This window comes from Coregonus lavaretus (assembly GCF_964263955.1).
Source record: "Coregonus lavaretus genome assembly, contig: HAP1_SCAFFOLD_1065, whole genome shotgun sequence".
In the NCBI taxonomy this organism is placed as follows: Eukaryota; Metazoa; Chordata; class Actinopteri; order Salmoniformes; family Salmonidae; genus Coregonus; species Coregonus lavaretus.
The window spans coordinates 1-21,860 of record NW_028164086.1 but is presented as its reverse complement, the minus strand read 5'-3'; the positions used below and the strand labels follow the sequence as shown (position 1 = coordinate 21,860).

The 21,860-nt window shown below is 45.6% G+C and overlaps 1 protein-coding gene across 1 annotated transcript in view; it reads left to right on the top strand.

Annotated features, from left to right (window-relative positions):
• The window catches only part of LOC311117481 (platelet-derived growth factor D-like), a gene marked incomplete at both ends in the record, with an annotated part of 51,424 nt that extends 36,427 nt beyond the window's left edge, over nt 1-14,997 (top strand). Inside the window, 4 exons of the mRNA XM_084192404.1 lie at nt 2,029-2,082; nt 2,507-2,717; nt 11,846-12,060; nt 14,863-14,997. Of these exons, the coding sequence (XP_084048530.1) occupies nt 2,029-2,082; nt 2,507-2,717; nt 11,846-12,060; nt 14,863-14,997 (615 nt within the window). The remainder of the gene's footprint in view (nt 1-2,028; nt 2,083-2,506; nt 2,718-11,845; nt 12,061-14,862) is intronic.
• Between the last annotated feature and the right edge of the window lie 6,863 nt (nt 14,998-21,860).

Sequence of the window (21,860 nt, the reverse complement as noted above, 5' to 3'; positions counted from 1 at the left end):
CACATTCACACAAGCACAACAACATGACCATGACCCTGACTGAATGCTGCAGTGCTTTTCTTAATTTCCTTAACGAGGAATCCTCCAGAACCAGGCGGGAATATGATTCAGGAACACTACTCTGTTCCCGGAGACTCCCAGATGTTGCCAGGCTCTGCAGCTATTCTGGGACCCACTAAGGTTTTCCCATAAATACATAAATAGATATTCCCAGTAAACCAACACCGTCTGTGGCAAAACGATACTAAAAGCATAATAATCCCCTCCAGAAATATCATGTCTGAGAGGAGGTCTTACTGACACGTTATTAGTAGCAGGAGCATGGAAACATACTAAAGAAACACAAGTCAATTATGGCAATATACCTTTTTATGGCAATATCTGTTATTTATCTTTTCACCCTGAAAGCACTGCTTCCCAAACCCTTCTTACCCTGTGACCATCTGAAACCTTTCCTACCCAGGAGGACCTAGTCTAGTGTGCCACGACTCTCCAGCTACCAGACGTGGCTTCATGTCCCCGTTGACCTACTCTGTAAACTCTAAAGGCACTGTAAACTGTTCTTCCTATTAAAAGTCCCAGGTGCGTGTGTGGCCCAGGCCCAGCTGTCCCTGCATTCCCCTCTGAAGCACAGGACTGTGGGACAGTTTACTGAATCTGATGGCTTATGACCTAATAAGGTCAGATGCTAACTCTGATACACATCTGGGGCTGCTGCAGGGGCCACACACACACACACACACACACACACACATACACACACTACTCATTTATGAGACTCATAGCAAAGAGGAAGTCTACACACAACACAAGCTCACTACCGCAGCTGTGGATGAAGTCAGAGGGGTTCCTGTCAAAGCACGTGTGGGTTGCACACGAGAAACAGACGCTGTAAAACAAAAGATCAGACTGCATGTTATGCAGATGTATAGTTGTTCCCTCAGGGTCACTTTGAACTTAATTTAACAGAGCTGAAGGTAAACCAGTAAACAGGGTCTGTGGTGGACCGCTCTATGAACTGCAGCCTGTGTTTTTAGGAGAGGCATTACACAGAAGATCAACCAGCAGCAGGTGCACATCTGCAAGGGGTGTGTTCACAAATCACCTTTCACAAACAGTTGAGGGTGGTGGCTCTCCTCTCCTCTACATAGAGCACCTCATCTCTCTGTCTGATGAAGGGGTCGGGGAGGAGAACAGGGCCCAGATTCACAAAAACCTTCTTAAGAAGACATTTCTTCTTAACTGCCATTGTTTTCTACACAATAGACTTATGAAGAAAGTTAAGCAAAGCTGCTATTCCTCAAAAATGTTATTGGAATTGTTCTTGCGTTATTTCTTATTTTTCTCCTTTAGCAAACCGTTAAGAAGAAATTAGATTCTTGAAAATGTGTTCTTAATTCCAAGATAGCTAAACTCAGGGCAGAGAGAATAAGCTCATGAAAGCAATTGAACATGTTTAATTCACTCACAAACTTAATCTGAAAGTTTCAGTATTGATTATTTTTAACCAAGAAGATGTTTTAGAACAGTAATCTCAGTAGGAAATATGCTAACATGATTGCCATTGCTAGCTAGATAGCTAGCTAAAAAGGTTGCCTAGCAACACATCTTAAGAAGATTCATAAGAAGATATTTGAGAAGTTTGTAAGAAAATCATTACATCTTAAGATATTGTTGAGGAAAAGTCTTTAGAACTTATTTTTTTCTCTTAAGAAGCTTCTTAAGTTTTTGTGTAAGAAGTGTTTTGTGAATCTGGGCCCAGGAGAGGAATGCTGCTCAACCATTAGGGACTGTCTGTGAACTCTTCTCAGCACTTTGTAGCAAACTCCCATTAGCACAATGTTAGACAGATGAATTCTGATCCAACACAGACAGACAGACATGTCCTGACCAACTCCTGATCCCATCACCTGGAATTAAACCAGGGATTATCCTGATGTTATCCTGATGTTCTGACAGGAGTTATGTAAATGCACCAGAATAACCCAAATACCACTCCTTCATTATCTCTCTCCTTCCTTCCTCCAGGATGATTCTCCTCCTACAGCATCCAAGACTAACTGGGAGGCTGTGACCCTGATGGTGAGTTAGACATGCAAGCATGCGCCACACACACATGCACACACACCTGCACTTACTCAGGAGAAGAGGGGGACTGACTGCAGGTGAGTCTCTAAGGTCCCCTGGCCCCTCACAGCCCAGTGTCAGACCCCCTGACCCTCCTGATCAGCAGTAGGAACAACTCCTGGTCCCAGCATGGAGATAGATAGAGGGCTCTAGTGCCCAGTCATTAGGCTGATTAAAAGATCAAGGTTGTCCCCTGACCTTTGTAAACCTTTCACAGGCACAGTTCAGAGGGCAGCTCAGATACTGGTGCTGAGCAGTCCATAGACACACACACATATGTCACATAGACACACTAGAACTCTCTCAAAGACTAAAGAGGACCTTGTGTCCCTGCTCTGAACTTTTGACCCCCCCCCCCCACCTCCCTCTCCTCCTCCAGGAGGACGGTCTGTCAGTGTTGGCTCCAGCGGTGACTGATGTTCCTCTGACGGCAGCAGCATTGGACCAGACCATAGCAGCCTTCAACACAGTGGAACAGCTCCTCCGCCACCTCAACCCTGACAGCTGGAGACAGGACCTGGACAGCTTGTACAGAGAGACAGCCATGTACAGACCCCGGGCCTACCACCACAACAGCAGACAGAACAAGAGTAATAACACACACACACACACACACACACACACAGGAGCTTACACACACAAAGAAAAGTAATTTCAAAGGAGGACATATTGTGGTCTGTGCTTCAGTGAAGGGAGACCTTGATAGCACAAAGACTTGAGCCTTCCTCCTTCCCTTGCACCAAGATGTGTGAGTGTGAGTTTCTTAGTCTGCCAGTACAAAACCTTCAAGGTGAACCTGGGGAAAATGAGAGAAGCTAAATATTCCCCCCAAAATAAAATAATAATGTGGTCCTCTGTAGCTCAGCTGGTAGAGCACGGCGCTTGTAACGCCAAGGTAGTGGGTTCGATCCCCGGGACCACCCATACACAAATAAATGTATGCACGCATGACTGTAAGTCGCTTTGGATAAAAGCGTCTGCTAAATGGCATATTATTATTTATAATAATTCTCCCAGCTCTTATAGGGAGACTGGGGCTTGTCGGCAAGCGTATGTGAGAGTGGTGTATGTGTGTGTGTGGTGGAGGGGAAGGTGTGTGAGCATGAGTGGTGTGTGTGTGTGTGTGTGTGTGTGTGTGTGTGTGTGTGTGTGTGTGTGTGTGGTGGAGGGGAAGGTGTGTGAGGTTTGTCTCTGTTGCTGCTTGTTGTAGTTGGTCAGAGGTCAGCACATCTCTTTCCTCCCTCTCAGAGAAAACACATTGACACTGAGACTGTGTTCAACAGACTGGACCAGATACATCACAACACTGACTGTGTTCAACAGATTGGACCAGATACATCACAACACTGACTGTGTTCAACAGACTGGACCAGACACATCACAACACTGACTGTGTTCAACAGACTGGACCAGACACATCACAACACTGAGACTGTGTTCAACAGACTGGACCAGACACATCACAACACTGACTGTGTTCAACAGACTGGACCAGACACATCACAACACTGACTGTGTTCAACAGACTGGACCAGACACATCACAACACTGACTGTGTTCAACAGATTGGACCAGACACATCACAACACTGACTGTGTTCAACAGACTGGACCAGACACATCACAACACTGACTGTGTTCAACAGACTGGACCAGACACATCACAACACTGACTGTGTTCAACAGACTGGACCAGACACATCACAACACTGACTGTGTTCAACAGATTGGACCAGACACATCACACCACTGACTGTGTTCAACAGATTGGACCAGACACATCACAACACTGACTGTGTTCAACAGACTGGACCAGACACATCACAACACTGACTGTGTTCAACAGACTGGACCAGACACATCACAACACTGACTGTGTTCAACAGACTGGACCAGACACATCACAACACTGACTGTGTTCAACAGACTGGACCAGACACATCACAACACTGACTGTGTTCAACAGATTGGACCAGACACATCACAACACTGACTGTGTTCAACAGATTGGACCAGACACATCACAACACTGAGACTGTGTTCAACAGATTGGACCAGACACATCACAACACTGACTGTGTTCAACAGACTGGACCAGACACATCACAACACTGACTGTGTTCAACAGATTGGACCAGACACATCACAACACTGACTGTGTTCAACAGACTGGACCAGACACATCACAACACTGAGACTGTGTTCAACAGACTGGACCAGACACATTAACACTGAGACTGTGTTCAACAGACTGGACCAGACACATTAACACTGAGACTGTGTTCAACAGACTGGACCAGACACATTAACACTGAGACTGTGTTCAACAGACTGGACCAGACACATCACAACACTGAGACTGTGTTCAACAGACTGGACCAGACACATCACAACACTGACTGTGTTCAACAGACTGGACCAGACACATCACAACACTGAGACTGTGTTCAACAGACTGGACCAGACACATCACAACACTGACTGTGTTCAACAGATTGGACCAGACACATTGACACTGAGACTGTGTTCAACAGACTGGACCAGACACATCACAACACTGACTGTGTTCAACAGACTGGACCAGACACATCACAACACTGACTGTGTTCAACAGACTGGACCAGACACATTAACACTGAGACTGTGTTCAACAGACTGGACCAGACTCATCACAACACTGTCACTCGCCTCGTTCTCTGTCGTGTCCTGTATTTCCTCATCACACCCTTCCCTTCTTATTAGTTTCTCTCCCCTTCTTCCCTCACTTTCTTGCCTCCTTTATTTCCTCCTCTCTCCTCTCCTTCTCCCCTCTTTTTTCCCCACACTCTCTCTTCTTTCCACACAGTCTCTCTCTCTCTCTTTTTCCATACTCCCTCTCCTTTTCCTCTCTCTCTCTCTCTCTCGCTCTCGCTCTCGCTCTCGCTCTCGCTCTCGCTCTCGCTCTCGCTCTCGCTCTCTCTCGCTCTTTCCTTCTTTCGCTCTCTCCACCTGAGGTAACTCCTGTTCCTGAGGTAACTCCTGTTTCTGAGGGACTTCCTGTTTCTGAGTAAATAGTTGGGCTTGGCTAAGACTCTGACTACTGTCAGCAACTCCTATGCGTGTGTGTTGGGTTTATGTATCTCCATACAGAGCTTAGAGTGTGTGAACATCCGTGTTTGTGTATGTAGGTTTTTTCATGTGTGTATGGTTCTGCGTGTGTGGACAATTGTGTGCGTCTGTGTATGTGTGCATCTGTGTTTGTGTTCGTGTGTGTCTTTGGCAAGATGGCGCCAATAGACATGGCAGCTCTGATTCTAGCTCCTAAGCAACTTTGCAGTAGATCTTTTTTTGGTGTGTGTTATTTCTTACATTATTAGCACAAAGTTTTGTGTGTTATTACATACAGCCGGAAATAACTTTTGGATATCAGAGCGGCGGTAACTCACCAGCATTCTGACCAGAAAACCGACTTTCCCAAATTAGATCCTTTGTTCGTACCCCCCAAGGCAATTTAACTTATCCCAGAGGCTGCGCCAAGACGCCGCCAGTGGAGAAGAGGTATTCGGAGTGGACTCAGGAGGTGTTCACACCATCCACCGCTTCCGAGTATATTACTCGCTAATGTTCAGTCCCTGGACAATAAAGTAGACAAGCTCAGGGCGAGGATCTCCTTCCAGAGAGACATCAGGGACTGTAACATACTCTGTTTCACGGAATCATGGCTCTCTCTGGATATACTGTCCCCGTCCATACAGCCAGCTGGGTTCTCAGTACATAGTGCAGATAGGAATAAAGACGGAGGTGTATGTTTCATGATTAACTGCTCATGGTGTGATTTGTGGTAACGTACAGGAACTCAAGTAATTTTGTTCTCCAAATCTGGAATACCTCACCATCAAATGCCGACCGTATTACCTCCCAAGATAATTTTCTTTGGTTATCGTCACAGCCATGTATATTCCCCCTCAAGCCGATACCACGACGGCCCTCAAGGAACTACACTGGACTTTGTGCAAACTGGAAACCGCATATCCTGAGACCGCATTAATTGTTGCTGGGGACTTTAACAAAGCAAATCTGAGGAAAACGCTACCGAAGTTCTATCAACACATTGCCTGTGGTACTCGTGCTTAAAAAACTCCAGCCCATTGTTACTCCCCCTTCCGGGATGGCTGTAAGGCCATCCCCCGCCCTCCCTTCAGCAAATCAGATCACTCAAACAGGAAGTTCCCTTGCTAAGGTCTATTCAACGCTGGTCTGACCAATCAGAATCCATGCTTCAAGATTGTTTTGATCATGCCGAATGGGATATGTTCCGGGTTGGCCCTGAGAATAACATTGACATATACGCTGACTGAGTTCATCAGGAAGTGTGTAGGGGATTGATAGATTTGTATGTGTAAAGTAATGACTAAAGTGTTTCCACCCCAATACTGTATACATGTGTAAACTGTGTTAGTTATAAGACAATAAAACCACTAACAGGGAAGATGGGTAGAAACTGTTGGAGATGAACATTCCATAGTAAGGGGGACCTAGAAACTGCTGAAATAAACATTCTATACTGTGGAAAGTCACAGGCCGCCTAAAGGTGGGCGGAGCAAAGTTCCTTTGTGTGAAAGCATATAAAAAGGCTGTGTGTGTTTTTAGCGCCAGAGCTCTCATGAATAAAAAGACTGACCTATTGCAGAACGGGACTTTGTTTCATTCATTATTAAACCAGAGCCTTACACCCTCTGGGAATTATTCAAAGCTTGAGTGCAACCATTGAGATAACAGAATTCTCATGACAGGGATGTTGTTCCCACTGTGACTGTTAAAACCTACCCAAACCAAAAACCGTGGATAGCATTCGTGCAAAACTGAAAGCGCATTTAACCACGGCAAGGTGACTGGGAATATGGTTGAATACAAACAGTAAGACAAGCAAACAGGGGAAAAAGGTCAGTACAGAGACAAAGTGGAGTCGCAATTCAACGGCTCAGACACAAGACATATTTGGCAGGGACTCCAGACAATCACGGATTGGGAAAACCAGCCACGTCTCAGACACCGATGTCTGCTTTGAGGATAACAGTGCCACCGACGCGGGCTGCTCCCGAGGACTGTGGGTACTTGTTCTCCATGGCCGACGTGAGTAAGACATTGAAGCGTGTTAACCCTCGCAAGGCTGCCGGCTCAGACGGCTTCCCTAGCCATATCCTCAGTGTTTACGGACATATTTAATCTCTCCCTATCCCAGTCTGCTGTCCCCACTTGCTTCAAGATGTCCACCATTGTTCCGGTACCCAAGAAAGTAAACGTAACTGAACTAAATGACTATCGCCCCATAGCACTCACTTCTGTCATCATGAAGTGCTTTGAGAGGCTAGTTAAGGATCATATCACCTCCACCTTACCTCACACCCTAGACCCACTTCAATTTGCATACTGCCTCAATAGATGCCATCGCACTGCACACTGCCCTATCCCATCTGGACAAGATGAATACCTATGTAAGAATGCGCTTCATTGACTACAGCTCAGCCTTCAACACCATAGTACCCTCCAAGCTCATCATTAAGTTTGGGGCCCTGGATCTGAACCCAGCCCTGTGCAACTGGGTCCTGGACTTCCCGACGGGCCGCCCCCAGGTGTTGAAGGTAGGAAACAACACCTCCACTACGCTGATCCTCAACACAGGGGCCCCACAAGGGTGCGTACTCAGCCCCCTCCTGTACTCCCTGTTCACCCATGACTGCGTGGCCATGCACTCCTCCAACTCAATCATCAAGTTTGCAGACGACACAACAGTAGTAGGCCTGATTACCAACAATGATGAGACAGCCTACAGGGAGGAGGTGAGGGCCTTGGCGGAGTGGTGCCAGGAAAATAACCTCTCCCTCAACATAAAAAAAAAAAAAAAAACGAAGGAGCTGATCATGGACTTCAAGAGACAGCGGAGGGAGCACGCCCCCATCCACATCGACGGGCCGCAGTGGAGAAGGTGGAAAGCTTCAAGTTCCTCGGTGCACACATCACTAACATACATACAATGGGGGAAAAAAGTATTTAGTCAGCCACCAATTGTGCAAGTTCTCCCACTTAAAAAGATGAGAGAGGCCTGTAATTTTCATCATAGGTACACGTCAACTATGACAGACAAATTGAGAAAAAGAAATCCAGAAAATCACATTGTAGGATTTTTTATGAATTTATTTGCAAATTATGGTGGAAAATAAGTATTTGGTCACCTACAAACAAGCAAGATTTCTGGCTTTCACAGACCTGTAACTTCTTCTTTAAGATGCTCCTCTGTCCTCCACTCGTTACCTGTATTAATGGCACCTGTTTGAACTTGTTATCAGTATGAAAGACACATGTCCACAACCTCAAACAGTCACACTCCAAACTCCACTATGGCCAAGACCAAAGAGCTGTCAAAGGACACCAGAAACAAAATTGTAGACCTGCACCAGGCTGGGAAGACTGAATCTGCAATAGGTAAGCAGCTTGGTATGAAGAAATCAACTGTGGGAGCAATTATTAGGAAATGGAAGACATACAAGACCACTGATAATCTCCCTCGATCTGGGGCTCCACGCAAGAGCTCACCCCGTGGGGACAAAATGATCACAAGAACGGTGAGCAAAAATCCCAGAACCACACAGGGGGACCTAGTGAATGACCTGCAGAGAGCTGGGACCAAAGTAACAAAGCCTACCATCAGTAACACACTACGCCGCCAGGGACTCAAATCCTGCAGTGCCAGACGTGTCCCCCTGCTTAAGCCAGTACATGTCCAGGCCCGTCTGAAGTTTGCTAGAGTGCATTTGGATGATCCAGAAGAGGATTGGGAGAATGTCATATGGTCATATGAAACCAAAATATTACTTTTTGGTAAAAACTCAACTCGTCGTGTTTGGAGGACAAAGAATGATGAGTTGCATCCAAAGAACACCATACCTACTGTGAAGCATGGGGGTGGAAACATCATGCTTTGGGGCTGTTTTTCTGCAAAGGGACCAGGACGACTGATCCGTGTAAAGGAAAGAATGAATGGGGCCATGTATCGTGAGATTTTGAGTGAAAACCTCCTTCCATCAGCAAGGGCATTGAAGATGAAATGTGGCTGGGTCTTTCAGCATGACAATGATCCCAAACACACTGCCCGGGAAACGAAGGAGTGGCTTCGTAAGAAGCATTTCAAGGTCCTGGAGTGGCCTAGCCAGTCTCCAGATCTCAACCCCATAGAAAATCTTTGGAGGGAGTTGAAAGTCCGTGTTGCCCAGCGACAGCCCCAAAACATCACTGCTCTAGAGGAGATATGCATGGAGGAATGGGCCAAAATACCAGCAACAGTGTGTGAAAACCTTGTGAAGAATTACAGAAAACGTTTGACCTGTGTCATTGCCAACAAAGGGTATATAACAAAGTATTGAGAAACTTTTGTTATTGACCAAATAGTTATTTTCCACCATAATTTGCAAATAAATTCATTAAAAATCCTACAATGTGATTTTCTGGATTTTTTTTTCTCATTTTGTCTGTCATAGTTGACGTGTACTTACGATGAAAATTACAGGCCTCTCTCATCTTTTTAAGTGGGGGAACTTGCACAATTGGTGGCTGACTAAATACTTTTTTCCCCCACTGTATATGCAACCAATAAGATTTGATTTGATCTGTATGTGTGTGTGTGTTGCGGCACTAGCAGGGTTGCTGCATGTCTTTGGTAGGCTGTACCCACATCAGACTCTAATTGGAAATTCAACCTGTGCAGCCGAGCAGAAATGTTCCCTAGTCAGCACCTAGCTTTGTTTTCATTAACACACACACATATAGACACACACACACACACACACACTCCTGTCTCTCACCTTTGTTTTCAATAAGGTGGTGGGGAACAAAACAATCTTAATGCTCTCCTCAAGCCATGTTATCAAGGAACGCAGAGCTAAGCCTCTTCCTGGTGTACAGAACCCAGTAACCCTGCTTACACACACTCACATACGGACACACACTCACACATACGGACACACACACTCACACATACTTTACACCTGCTCACACACACACACACACACACACACACACACACACACACACACACACACACACACACACACACTATTCATTTTCTCTGGAGTGTGTGAGTGACATACTCATTCTGTTCGGCGCGCTCTCTCAGAGACAGTATCAGAGCAGTGTTCCACACCACTGCCTTTTGTAGATTACACTCATTCTCCTAGAACACCCCTACACGCACACACGCCCCCTGCCCTGTTGTACAACATTAGGACAGTACAGGGTCTGTCAGCTCGGTGAATCTATGGAGCATAAAGCTGCTGTCTCGACAGCCAGGTCACTCACGATCCAAGGCGAAATTCGACATCTGTCCAGGTACCCTGGATGTCGGGAGATGGCTTAAAAAACGCCCACTAGGGGCAACGGTGAGCGCTATTACCAATAGTAGGGTGTTGTGGCCGTAAGCCGAAGCTCCGGCTCTGAGGGTCTTGTGTTCATTTGACTTTTAGAGAAACTTCGAAATGTGATGTTTGGACAAACATCGGAATATGAAGTCAAATTGGTAAAACCCTGAGATCTTGTTGGTCTCAATGCATCATTTCTCACTCTCTGATAGGCTAGCTGGAGCCCCCGCCACAGCACTTACACCCATCCTCTCATATCTACATGATGTGGTATTAGGGTTGATAACTGCTACTGTAGAAGCTGTTCCGTCTGTTTCCAATGGTGTCCTGATTTAGCCTTTGCACGCATGCTCACACACACACACAACCGTACACACACGTACGCATGCGCACACACACACATACAGTATGCTGCCCATAGGGCCTAGGCTGACTGGTTTGCTTGCTAGCACGCTAACCAACACTCCAGGAAAAGTCTGCCTACACAGACACACTACACATGGATTAGAGATCTTACTGTCTGTGACGCACACACACACACACACACACACACACCTAGCAGACACCAACCCCGTCTCTTCCTTATTCTTTTTCTGTTATGTCTTCTTTCTTTGACTCTGCAACTGATAATGCTTAAGTGCTAGGAAAATGCATTCTCTATATGGTCAAAACACAAAACCAATCAATTGAACCACTTACATGAAACAATCAAGATTAGTTTTCTTGAACAATTGTTTATTGATTATCAATGTCATTTAATATTCTCTCCCACCTACAACCCTCCCCCTCTCTATTCACCCCTCCCCTGTCTATTCACCCCTCCCCTCTCTATTTACCCCTCCCCCCTCTATTCACCCCTCGCCTCTTTATTCACCCCTCCCCTCTCTATTCACCCCTCCCCTGTCTATTCACCCCTCGCCTCTCTATTCACCCCTCCCCTCTCTATTCACCCCTCCCCTCTCTATTCACCCCTCCCCTCTCTATTCACCCCTCCCCTCTCTATTTACCCCTCCCCCCTCTATTTACCCCTCCCCCCTCTATTCACCCCTCCCCTCTCTATTCACCCCTCCCCTCTCTATTCACCCCTCCCCTCTCTATTCACCCCTCCCCTCTCTATTCAACCCTCACCTCTCTATTTACCCCTCCCCTCTCTATTTACCCCTCCCCTTCTCATTCAGTTCCATTAATTTACATTCAGATGCTTTGTTGAAATAAAACAATGTTGCCAATATAGTTAATGCAAAGGTATTAACTGTAAATACAAATTGCAATCAGCAATCAATGATGTTCTCTCCTCCGCTTCTCCCTCCCTCCCTCTCTCCCCCATAGTTGACCTGGACCGTCTGTATGATGACGTGAAGCGCTACAGCTGTACACCTCGGAACTACTCTGTCAACCTGAGGGAGGAGCTGAGGGCCACCAACGCCGTGTTCTTCCCACGATGCCTACTGGTGCAGCGCTGTGGGGGGAACTGTGCCTGTGGGACGGACAGCTGGAACGGCTGTACCTGCAGCCCGGCCAAGACCAGTGACAAACTACACGAGGTACATACACCATGCCCTGTTATGTAGCATTAGGAACGGCTGTGGTACGGATGTACCTGACAGACTGTAGGCCTAGCACTACATCAACAATCAGACAGCACTGCAGTACCAGTCTATCTCTCCCTCCTTTTCACCTCTTCTGTCGTCTCTCTCTCTCTTCTGTCATGGAAACGTTGTCTGGAAGCATCTGCCTCTGTTTATGCTGCAGGGGTTTGGGTTTGTTCGGTGTGGTAGTCATTTCCTGTCTCCTATCTGTAGCCTCCCTCTAACACGTTGACCAAATAAGATTAAGATCATATTATTTGTCAATTGTACACAAGGTCCAAACCGAAATTTGACTTCTACTTTATCCCAACCCCTCTGAAAGACACATGTACATATAGAGGTTGGAGCAGGGGACTGTTACATACAGTTGAAGTCGGAAGTTTACATACACCTTAGCCAAATACATTTAAACTCAGTTTTTCACAATTCTTGACATTTAATCCTAGTAAAAATTCCCTATCTTAGGTCAGTAAAGATCACCACTTTATTTTAAGAATGTGAAATGTCAGAATAATAGTAGAGAGAATGATTTATTTCATCACATTCCCAGTGGTTCAGAAGTTTACATACACTCAATTAGTATTTGGTAGCATTGCCTTTCAATTGTTTAACTTGGGTCAAACGTTTCGGGTAGCCTTCCACAAGCTTCCCACAATAAGTTGGGTGAATTTTGGCCCATTCCTCCTGACAGAGCTGGTGTAACTGAGTCAGGTTTGTAGGCCTCCTTGCTCGCACACGCTTTTTCAGTTCTGCCCACACATTTTCTATAGGATTGAGGTCATGGCTTTGTGATGGCCACTCCAATACCTTGACTTTGTTGTCCTTAAACCATTTTGCCACAATTTTGGAAATATGCTTGGGGTCATTGTCCATTTGGAAGACCCATTTGCGACCAAGCTTTAACTTCCTGACTGATGCCTTGAGATGTTGCTTCAATATATCCACATAGTTTTCCTTCCTCATGATGCCATCTATTTTGTGATGTGAACCAGTCCCTCCTGCAGCAAAGCACCCCCACAGCATCATGCTACCACCCCCGTGCTTCACGGTTGGGATGGTGTTCTTCGGCTTGCAAGAACCCCCTTTTTCCTCCAAACATAACTATGGTCATTATGGCCAAACAGTTCTATTTTTGTTTCATCAGACCAGAGGACATTTCTCAAAAAAGTACGATATTTCTCCCCATGTGCAGTTGCAAACCGTAGTCTGGCTTTTTTATGACGGTTTTGGAGCAGTGGCTTCTTCCTTGCTGAGCGGCCTTTCAGGTTATGTCGATATAGGACTTGTTTTACTGTGGATATAGATACTTTTGTACCTGTTTCCTCCAGCATCTTCACAAGGTCCTTTGCTGTTGTTCTGGGATTGATTTACGTTCATCTCAAGGAGACAGAATGTGTCTCCTTCCTGAGCGGTATGACGGCTGCGTGGTCCCATGGTGTTTATACATGCATACTATTGTTTGTACCGATGAACGTGGTACCTTCAGGCGTTTGGAAATTGCTCCCAAGGATGAACCAGACTTGTGGAGGTAAAAAAATAAAATAATCTGAGGTCTTGGCTGATTTCTTTAGATTTTCCCATGATGTCAAACAAAGAGGCACTGATTTTGAAGGTAGGCATTGAAATACATCCATAGGTACACCTCCAATTGACTCAAATTATGTCAATTAGCCTATCAGAAGCTTCTAAAGCCATGACATAATTTTCTGGAATTTTCCAAGCTGTTTAATCGCACAGTCAACTTAGTGTATGTAAACTTCTGACCCACTGGAATTGTGATACAGTGAATTATAAGTTAAATAATCTATCTCTAAACAATTGTTGGAAAAATTACTTGCACAAAGTAGATGTACTAACCGACTTGCCAAAACTATAGTTTGTTAACAAGACATTTGTGGAGTGGTTGAAAAACGAAGTTTTAATGACTCCAACCTAAGTGTATGTAAACTTCCGACTTCAACTGTACATATAGAGGTTGGAGCAGGGGACTGTTACATTTGGAGAGGTTGGAGCAGGGGACTGTTACATACATATAACGGCTGGAGAGGTTGGAACAGGGGACTGTTACATACATATAACGGCTGGAGAGGTTGGAACAGGGGGCTGCCACACTGGAAGCCAGTGGAGCAGGTGTTGTGGGGGTTTAGTGCCTTGCACAAGGGCATAACGGGCAGCAATGGCATTTAGGATTTGATACCAGCAACCCTCCGGTTGCCAGCTCACATCCCAATAGATTTTTCCAGTCAAACCCCAGATTCAAAATGGCAACACTCCGGTTGATGGCTCTCCTCGCTAACCGCTAGGGTTAACAGAACCCTCCTCCCCAGTGTGTGTGTGTGAGAACAGACTGTGAATATAGCTGTTATGAGGTTTGATACAGGAGGGAGGGAGGGAGGGGATAACTATTAGACGGGGATAACTATTAGATAGGGGATAATTATTAGACGGGATAACTATTAGACAGGGGATAGCTATTAGACAGGGGATAGCTATTAGACGGGGGATAGCTATTAGACGGGGGATAACTATTAGACAAGATGTTAGCAAGCCAACAAGCATCTCATTGTTTTCCATTGAAGTCATTTTCTCCCCTCTCCTCTCCTTGCCCCTCCCCTCCCCTCTCCTCTCCTTGCCCCTCCCCTCTCCTCTCCTTGCCATCTCCCCTCTCCTCTCCTTGCCATCTCCCCCACCTCTCTTGTATTTTTTCCTCTCTCACTTCTCCTCCCCCCTCTCCTCTTCTCCATCACGCCCCTCTAGGTGTTGAAGTATGCTCCTGAGGTGGGAGGTTATTTGCGACGTCAGACAGCTCGTGTCCGCTGGGCCCTAGAGGAGGTCCACTTGACGCACCACGAGCGCTGCGACTGTGTTTGTCCCTCCAGACCACCCCGCTGAGAGACAATGGGACAAGGGGACACAGCTCTGGGACTAACTGCTGTTTATATCTCCATCTCTCGCTCTCTCGCTCTCTCTCTCGCTCCACTGCCATCCATCCACATACCAACCTGTTACAAACGTAGTCACCCACAACCATCCATACTCCTGGTCATGCTTCCACCCAGCCAAACCCCAAATGTACCCCACCATCTCCACTACCAGCTCATTACCCCCCACCCACCGTCCCAAGCCCCCAACATGGCTAATCCACTGAGGTATTGATGAAGGGCTGTTGAAGGGTTAATGTGTGTATCACAAGAGGTTGGTGGCAACTTAATTGGGGAGGACGGGCTCGTGTTAATGGCTGGAGCGGAATAGATGGAATGGTATGAAATACATGGACATCATGTGTTTGATGCCATTCCAGCCATTATTATGAGCCGTCCTCCCCTCAGCAGCATCCACTGGTGTGTATGTCCGTATGTGTTCATACAGTATCTATGCCTGTGTTATTTTTCATGTTCATATTTGAACATCCTTTTCCTGCAACCGTTTTTGCTCTGTACAATCGATGTGAAATGAGTTCCAGGGAAGGATAGAGAGGAAAACATCACAACCACACACAAAACCATTCCAGCAGACCCAAGGTCTTCATTCCACCCTAAAGACAACATTATTTATTTGAAATTCTTTGCTTTTCCTGTGAAGTTCTGCTTTGTTCTGTGATGCTGTTCTTTTTCTTGTCCTCCTTCATTTGTCAGATGAAGGGATGAGATGGAGGGATACAGAGCCAGGCCGAGTTAAAAACATTCTGTTTTTATTCCTCTCCACAAATATTCCCCCCCATCTCCCCTACTCCGGCAGATGAAAGACGAATGTGTTTGGACCGGAACGTTTCGACGTTCCGATCATACCAACAGCCAAACCAGAAGTGTTTCCATCGTGGAGAATCTGAATTGTTCATCCCAAACGAAGAGCAAGGTCATTGTTCATCCCAAACGAAGAGCAAGATCATTGTTCATCCCAAACGAAGAGCAAGATCATTGTTCATCCCAAACGAAGAGCAAGGTCATTGTTCATCCCAAACGAAGAGCAAGATCATTGTTCATCCCAAACGAAGAGCAAGATCATTGTTCATCCCAAACGAAGAGCAAGATCATTGTTCATCCCAAACGAAGAGCAAGATCATTGTTCATCCCAAACGAAGAGCAAGGTCATTGTTCATCCCAAACGAAGAGAAAGATTGTTCACCCCAGGGGGAAGGGTTGAGTATGTGGTTGGAATTTGTGTAATGTTTTATATCTGCAATATTTGCAGGCCTTGTGTCTGTACTGCACTATACCATGGTTGTTAGATCTATTTCGGTTTGGACCTTGAGTTGTGTAGTCTTAATGAACAAATTCTTCAATCAATTAATCCCCAAACATAATCCACGAGTCATCATAATCTTCTGCATTCTAGGTGTGTGTGTTTTTGTGAGGGAATGAATGTGAGAGAGACTGTGTATCTGTGATCATGGGTGTGTGTGTGTGTGTGTGTATCTGTGTGTGAGAGAGGGCGTATCAAAGACCTTGAAACATTCTCAGAACACAAGATCAGTCAATCCCTCCCCATCTCCCTCACTGTGATATAGAAACAACAAAGATCTTCCTGCTTCCCCTCTAGGCTTCATAAAGGTCCACTCACATTACACTGGGGAGCTGGCCTCAGCCCCAACCATCAAGTCCCCAGCCATACAGACTGAAGCTCTATTAATACAAACTAAAAAGCAAAGCAGGGCACTGAGAGATGGAGAGATGGAGGGGGGAGGGGGGGACTTTTACACACCCTCATCAACAGCTAGCTATTTAATAATTCTGCTCACCATATAAGTTGGTTGTAAAAAAAGAAAAGGCGTTGATTAACCATTATGACAGATGCAGTTTCTGACGTATTGTTTACAACCAACTTATATGGTGAGCAGAATTATTAAATAGCCAGCTGTTGATGAGGGTGTGTGTGTCACGGTTATCGGCTGGCTGAAGAGTGATCTGAAACACATTGGGAGAGCCTTTTAGTGCAGAAACATGCACTGGTGAAATACGATGCGCGTGCATGTGGTTATGTGTGACAGTCAGGCTCCAAGAGATTAGACATAGATGACCGTTTTTTTACCCTGTCTCAGTCGTGTTCACACACACACACACACACGAACCATAGATCATGTTTTCTTTCCATTTGATTTCAAATGGCCCCTTCACATTTTACTTCCTGAGTTCTTTGTTTTGGTTTGATGTCCTTTCCCATGTTCATGTTGTTCTGATTCCTTCTGTGACTGTTCTCATTGGGTATGTCAGTGTCACTGCAGACAGATATAGACTGAGCACAATGGATAATACATAGCTTACTGTATGCTAGTCTCTCCTTCACCTAATGCTGCAGTCTCTGCAAGACATATTTATTCAGTTAGGCGTGTGTGCGTGCGTGTGTGTGTACATCCTCTGGCGCTGCCAGTTTTATCAGCACATTCCTTTGTCCTCGGGTTCTAAGTGACATTCCACTCTGTTTTGTGTTCAAATAACCGGTTTGTTAATTTCTGTTTTTGTTGTTGTTTTGAATGTTTATAATGCAGCCTTCAAGAAGAAATGCAGAAGAGCAGTAATGTGACAGCTTTTAGTTTGATCAAAACAACTGTCAGGGGCCTGAATGCCTTTGTCTGATCCCTGACATCGCAGTATGCTTTAGTGATTAATTTATTGTGTTTCTGTTTTATTAAAGATATCTGCTGGTTGTGTTTTGATAAATAAAGTTTTTCACGCATAAAATGTTTCCGAATGTAGAACTTTTCACTGTAAAACACAGCAGGGGGAGAGTTATTCACAAAACCATCACCATAACAATACTGATCTGAAAGAATCAGACCGCTGGTAGACATCTCCACCTTTACCTGACAGATACCGTTTCTGACGGATTGTTTACAACCAACTTATCTGGGGTCGACCACTTCAGGAGATACATTTAAAGGGATTTTCTATGTGGACTTTTCCATTCATGACTGAATTGAAACGGAACTGAGCCCAACCCTGACCTTGGAGTAGAAGTGTTGTGTATGTTTGGTTATTGGTATGAGATTCTTTCACCTCTCCACTTTCATTTTCTCTCACACTACCACACACTAACATCGTGCTACACAGTCTGTAGCCATGGAAACCAATCCCCATGTTTAGAACTCAGTTGATGGACAGTTGAGGCTGATCGTAATGAAAATATAATGGTATGTTTTGTCATAAAGGCAGTTGGAACTTGGATAGGTCATTCAGACTTCTCATCTTTTGCTTTCTCTTTCTGTCTCGATCCCTCTCTTTGTCTATATCCCACTCGCTCTCTCTCTGATCAGCCCCATATTGGCAGGCATAGTCATTTTCAGAGATTCATTACAGATAGCCAGACAACACACACACACAGTGGTATACACTATCACACACACACAGTGGTATACACTAAAACTGGTAGTAGTGGGGCGTTAGCACAATGACATGCTAGCTGTTCCCATAGACTTCCAGTCATTGAGCCAACGACTATCCATTTAAAAGTGTGTCTCAGCAGAAATAATTTATATATATATTTTATTTTTTGCAGTGGTGGCAACAATTTAGCAGCGGTGGGCTACCGCCTGCTAAATAAATATAGGGGAAACACTAACTGTACTCACACACACACACACACACAATGGTACACACAGAAACACACTCATACATACACTATCTCCAGGCCATCAGACTGTTGTTGACCAGCAATCACTAGCCGGCTACCTGCCCGGTACTCTGCCCTGCACCATGAGACTAAAGCTCCATGAATATAGAGTCATTGAACGCTGGTCACCTCTTGTACTGTTTCTATACTGTTGTTTACTCACTGTGTATGTATCTACTGTATTCTCCACATAGTCCATCCTAACATACACTGAGTGTACGAAACATTAACAACACCTTCCTAATATACAGTTGCACCCCCTTTTGCACTGAGCACAGCCTCAATTCGTCGGGGCATGGACTCTACAAGGTGTCGAAAGCGTTCCACAGGGATGCTGGCCAATGTTACCACCAATGCTTCCCACAGTTGTGTCACGTTGGCTGGATGTCCTTTGGGTGGTGGACCATTATTGATACACACGGGAAACTGTTGAGTGTGAAAAACCCAGCAGGGTTGCAGTTCTTGACACACTTAAACCGGTGTGCCTGGCACCTACTACCATACCCTGTTCAAAGGCACTTAAATCTTTCATCTTGCCCATTCACCCTCTGAATGGCACACATACGCAATCCATGTCGCAATTGTCTCCAGGCTTAAAAATCATTCTTTAACCTGTCTCCTCCCCTTCATCTACACTGATTGAAGTGGATTTAACAAGTGACATCAATAAGGGATCATAGCTTTCACCTGGTTAGTCTATGTCATGGAAAGAGCAGGTGTTCATAATGTTTTGTACACTCAGTGTAGCTACTACTGTACATAACATTTTATTTTAGAAATTATACTGCCTATACACACCACGTGTTTATAATTGATCGTTCTGACATTTCTTGATTTCTTGTTTTGATGTTTTGATTATTTGTGTATTTGTATTGTATTTGCGAGACATTCTAATGGACTGTTGGCGCTAGTTACAAGCATTTCGCTGCAACTGCTATAACAGATCTGTGTACACAACCAATAAACTTTGATTTGATGCACTACTGAACAACATGCACAAGTCATAACTGCGTTCTGGCAAACCACTCATAGCTCAATAGCTCGTTTCATCACATTTTCTATTTGTGTGTGTGTATTCCTGTGGCATACATACATTCTATTCTGGGCCAGTAACTTATCAGTCGGTTCACTAATAGCAGCTCTCTCTTTCCGTGTGGTCCCGCCCTCATTGGGACCAGAGATGACACTGATGGAGACTTCCTGTCTCTGTGCTTGCCACGACAGCCAGTTCCTGTGTTGTTATCATTAGACGGCACTCTCTCCCCTGAAGCTAGCCCCGCCACGTGTTTATTCTAGGAAAGACAAACTCACACACTCATCCCAGCCCTCGCCCGCTTTTCTGCTTCCTTTATGTCTGTGTGCCCTCTGGGGACAAGAAAGAGAGGGAGAGAGAAAGGGAGAGATAAAGAGCGAGGGAGCATAAAAGGCAGAGAATGAGGGAGCGTAAGAAAGAGTACGGGGAAGAGAGAGGACATCCCTTTTTGTTTGCCGTCTTTCCTAGAATGCTGTTTCTGTCAGCAGCCTCTCATCTCTTTTCCAGAGGAGATGTAACACAACACAGTGTTAACTCTCATTGTCTAACGGAATTACACTTTAGTCAGCAGTGTGAGTCAGAGTTTACTAAAACACAGTGTACTCCTCTGCCTTGAGCGAGCCCTCAGCATCCTGCATGTGTTTTTGTGTACTTGCCTCTGTGACACAGAGACCTTAGTAACCCTCTTCTCAGAACTTGGCTTAGGCATCATTCATTTGTTGGAGCAGATTAATACACACGCACAACCGCGCATGCACACACAAACACAAACACCTGCAGATTGGTAAGTGAGTAGCATGGCCTCTGCAGAAACTTACCTCAAGTCATTCTCAGACCCATGTTTCTCATCCCTTATCTGGACAGTTCACCTCCTGCTGTTACCATGGAAACACAGAAAATAAAAATGGGGGAAAACCTCTGCCTCTCTAACCCCACTTTCGCTCCATCCTCCCATTTTCTCTCCCTCCTCCGTCATTTCAGAATCTCTTCCCTCTTTATTTATCGCCATTTATCTTAATCTCTTCTCTCTGATCTTGTCCCTACCGTCCCTCAAGTCTCTGCTGCCTTGGGTTCCTGGATTTACCTTGGACACGTTAAGTGGAGTGTGTGTGTCTGCACGCACTTTCTAGCTAAAGCTGTTATGGTGTTCTGTAAGGTTAATGTATTTATGCACTAGCGAGTTCGCTATGTTACACACCCATATCTCATAGTACAAGTCCCATTCTGTTAGTGTTGCGTTGCAGTTTGAGTTAGCTATGTGTATCTGTAGCCAAGGGTTTGGCCAGACTCCAAAGTAATTGTTGCAGAAATCCATCGCTTAATGCCAAGTATTAAAAGCCCAGGGACCGAGGAAGCTGGTAACAGATAATTGTAGTGGACAGCATTTAGGGAGAGAGAGTGAGAGAGAGGTAGGCATCATTGGGAAAGAGCTGGTAAGTAACCATTAATGTAAGGTCTACTACATGTGTTGTATTCGGCACATATGACAAATACAATTTAATTTGAAAGAGTAAGGGATGGGAAGGAGAGTGAGGTAGAGAGGGATGGTAGTGAGGAAGAGAGGAGGGAGGAAGAGAGAGGGATGGGAGGGAGGAAGAGAGAGGGATGGGAGGGAGGGAGGAAGAGAGAGGGAGGGAGGAAGAGAGAGGGATGGGAGGGAGGGAGGAAGAGAGAGAGGGATGGGAGGGAGGAAGAGAGATGGATGGGAGGGAGGAAGAGAGATGGATGGGAGGGAGGAAGGGATGGATGGGAGGGAGGAAGTGGGAGGATGAGAGTGAGGGATGGGAGTGAGGAAGAGGGTGGGAGGAAGAGAGGAAGGAGTGAGGAAGAGAGGATGGGAGGGAGGAAGAGAAGAGGGAGGGATGAGAGGAGAAGTGGGAGGGATGAGAGTGAGTGAGGGATGGGAGTGAGGAAGAGGGTGGGAGGGAGAGAGGAGGGATGAAGTGAGGGATGGAGGGAGGAAGAGGGATGGGAGGGAGGAAGAGGGATGGGAGGGAGGGAGGGAGGAAGTGGGAGGAGGAAGAGAAGAGGGATGAGAGTGAGGGATGGGGAGGGAGGAAGTGGGAGGGAGGGAGGGAGGGAGGAAGTGGGAGGGAGGAAGAGAAGAGGGATGGGA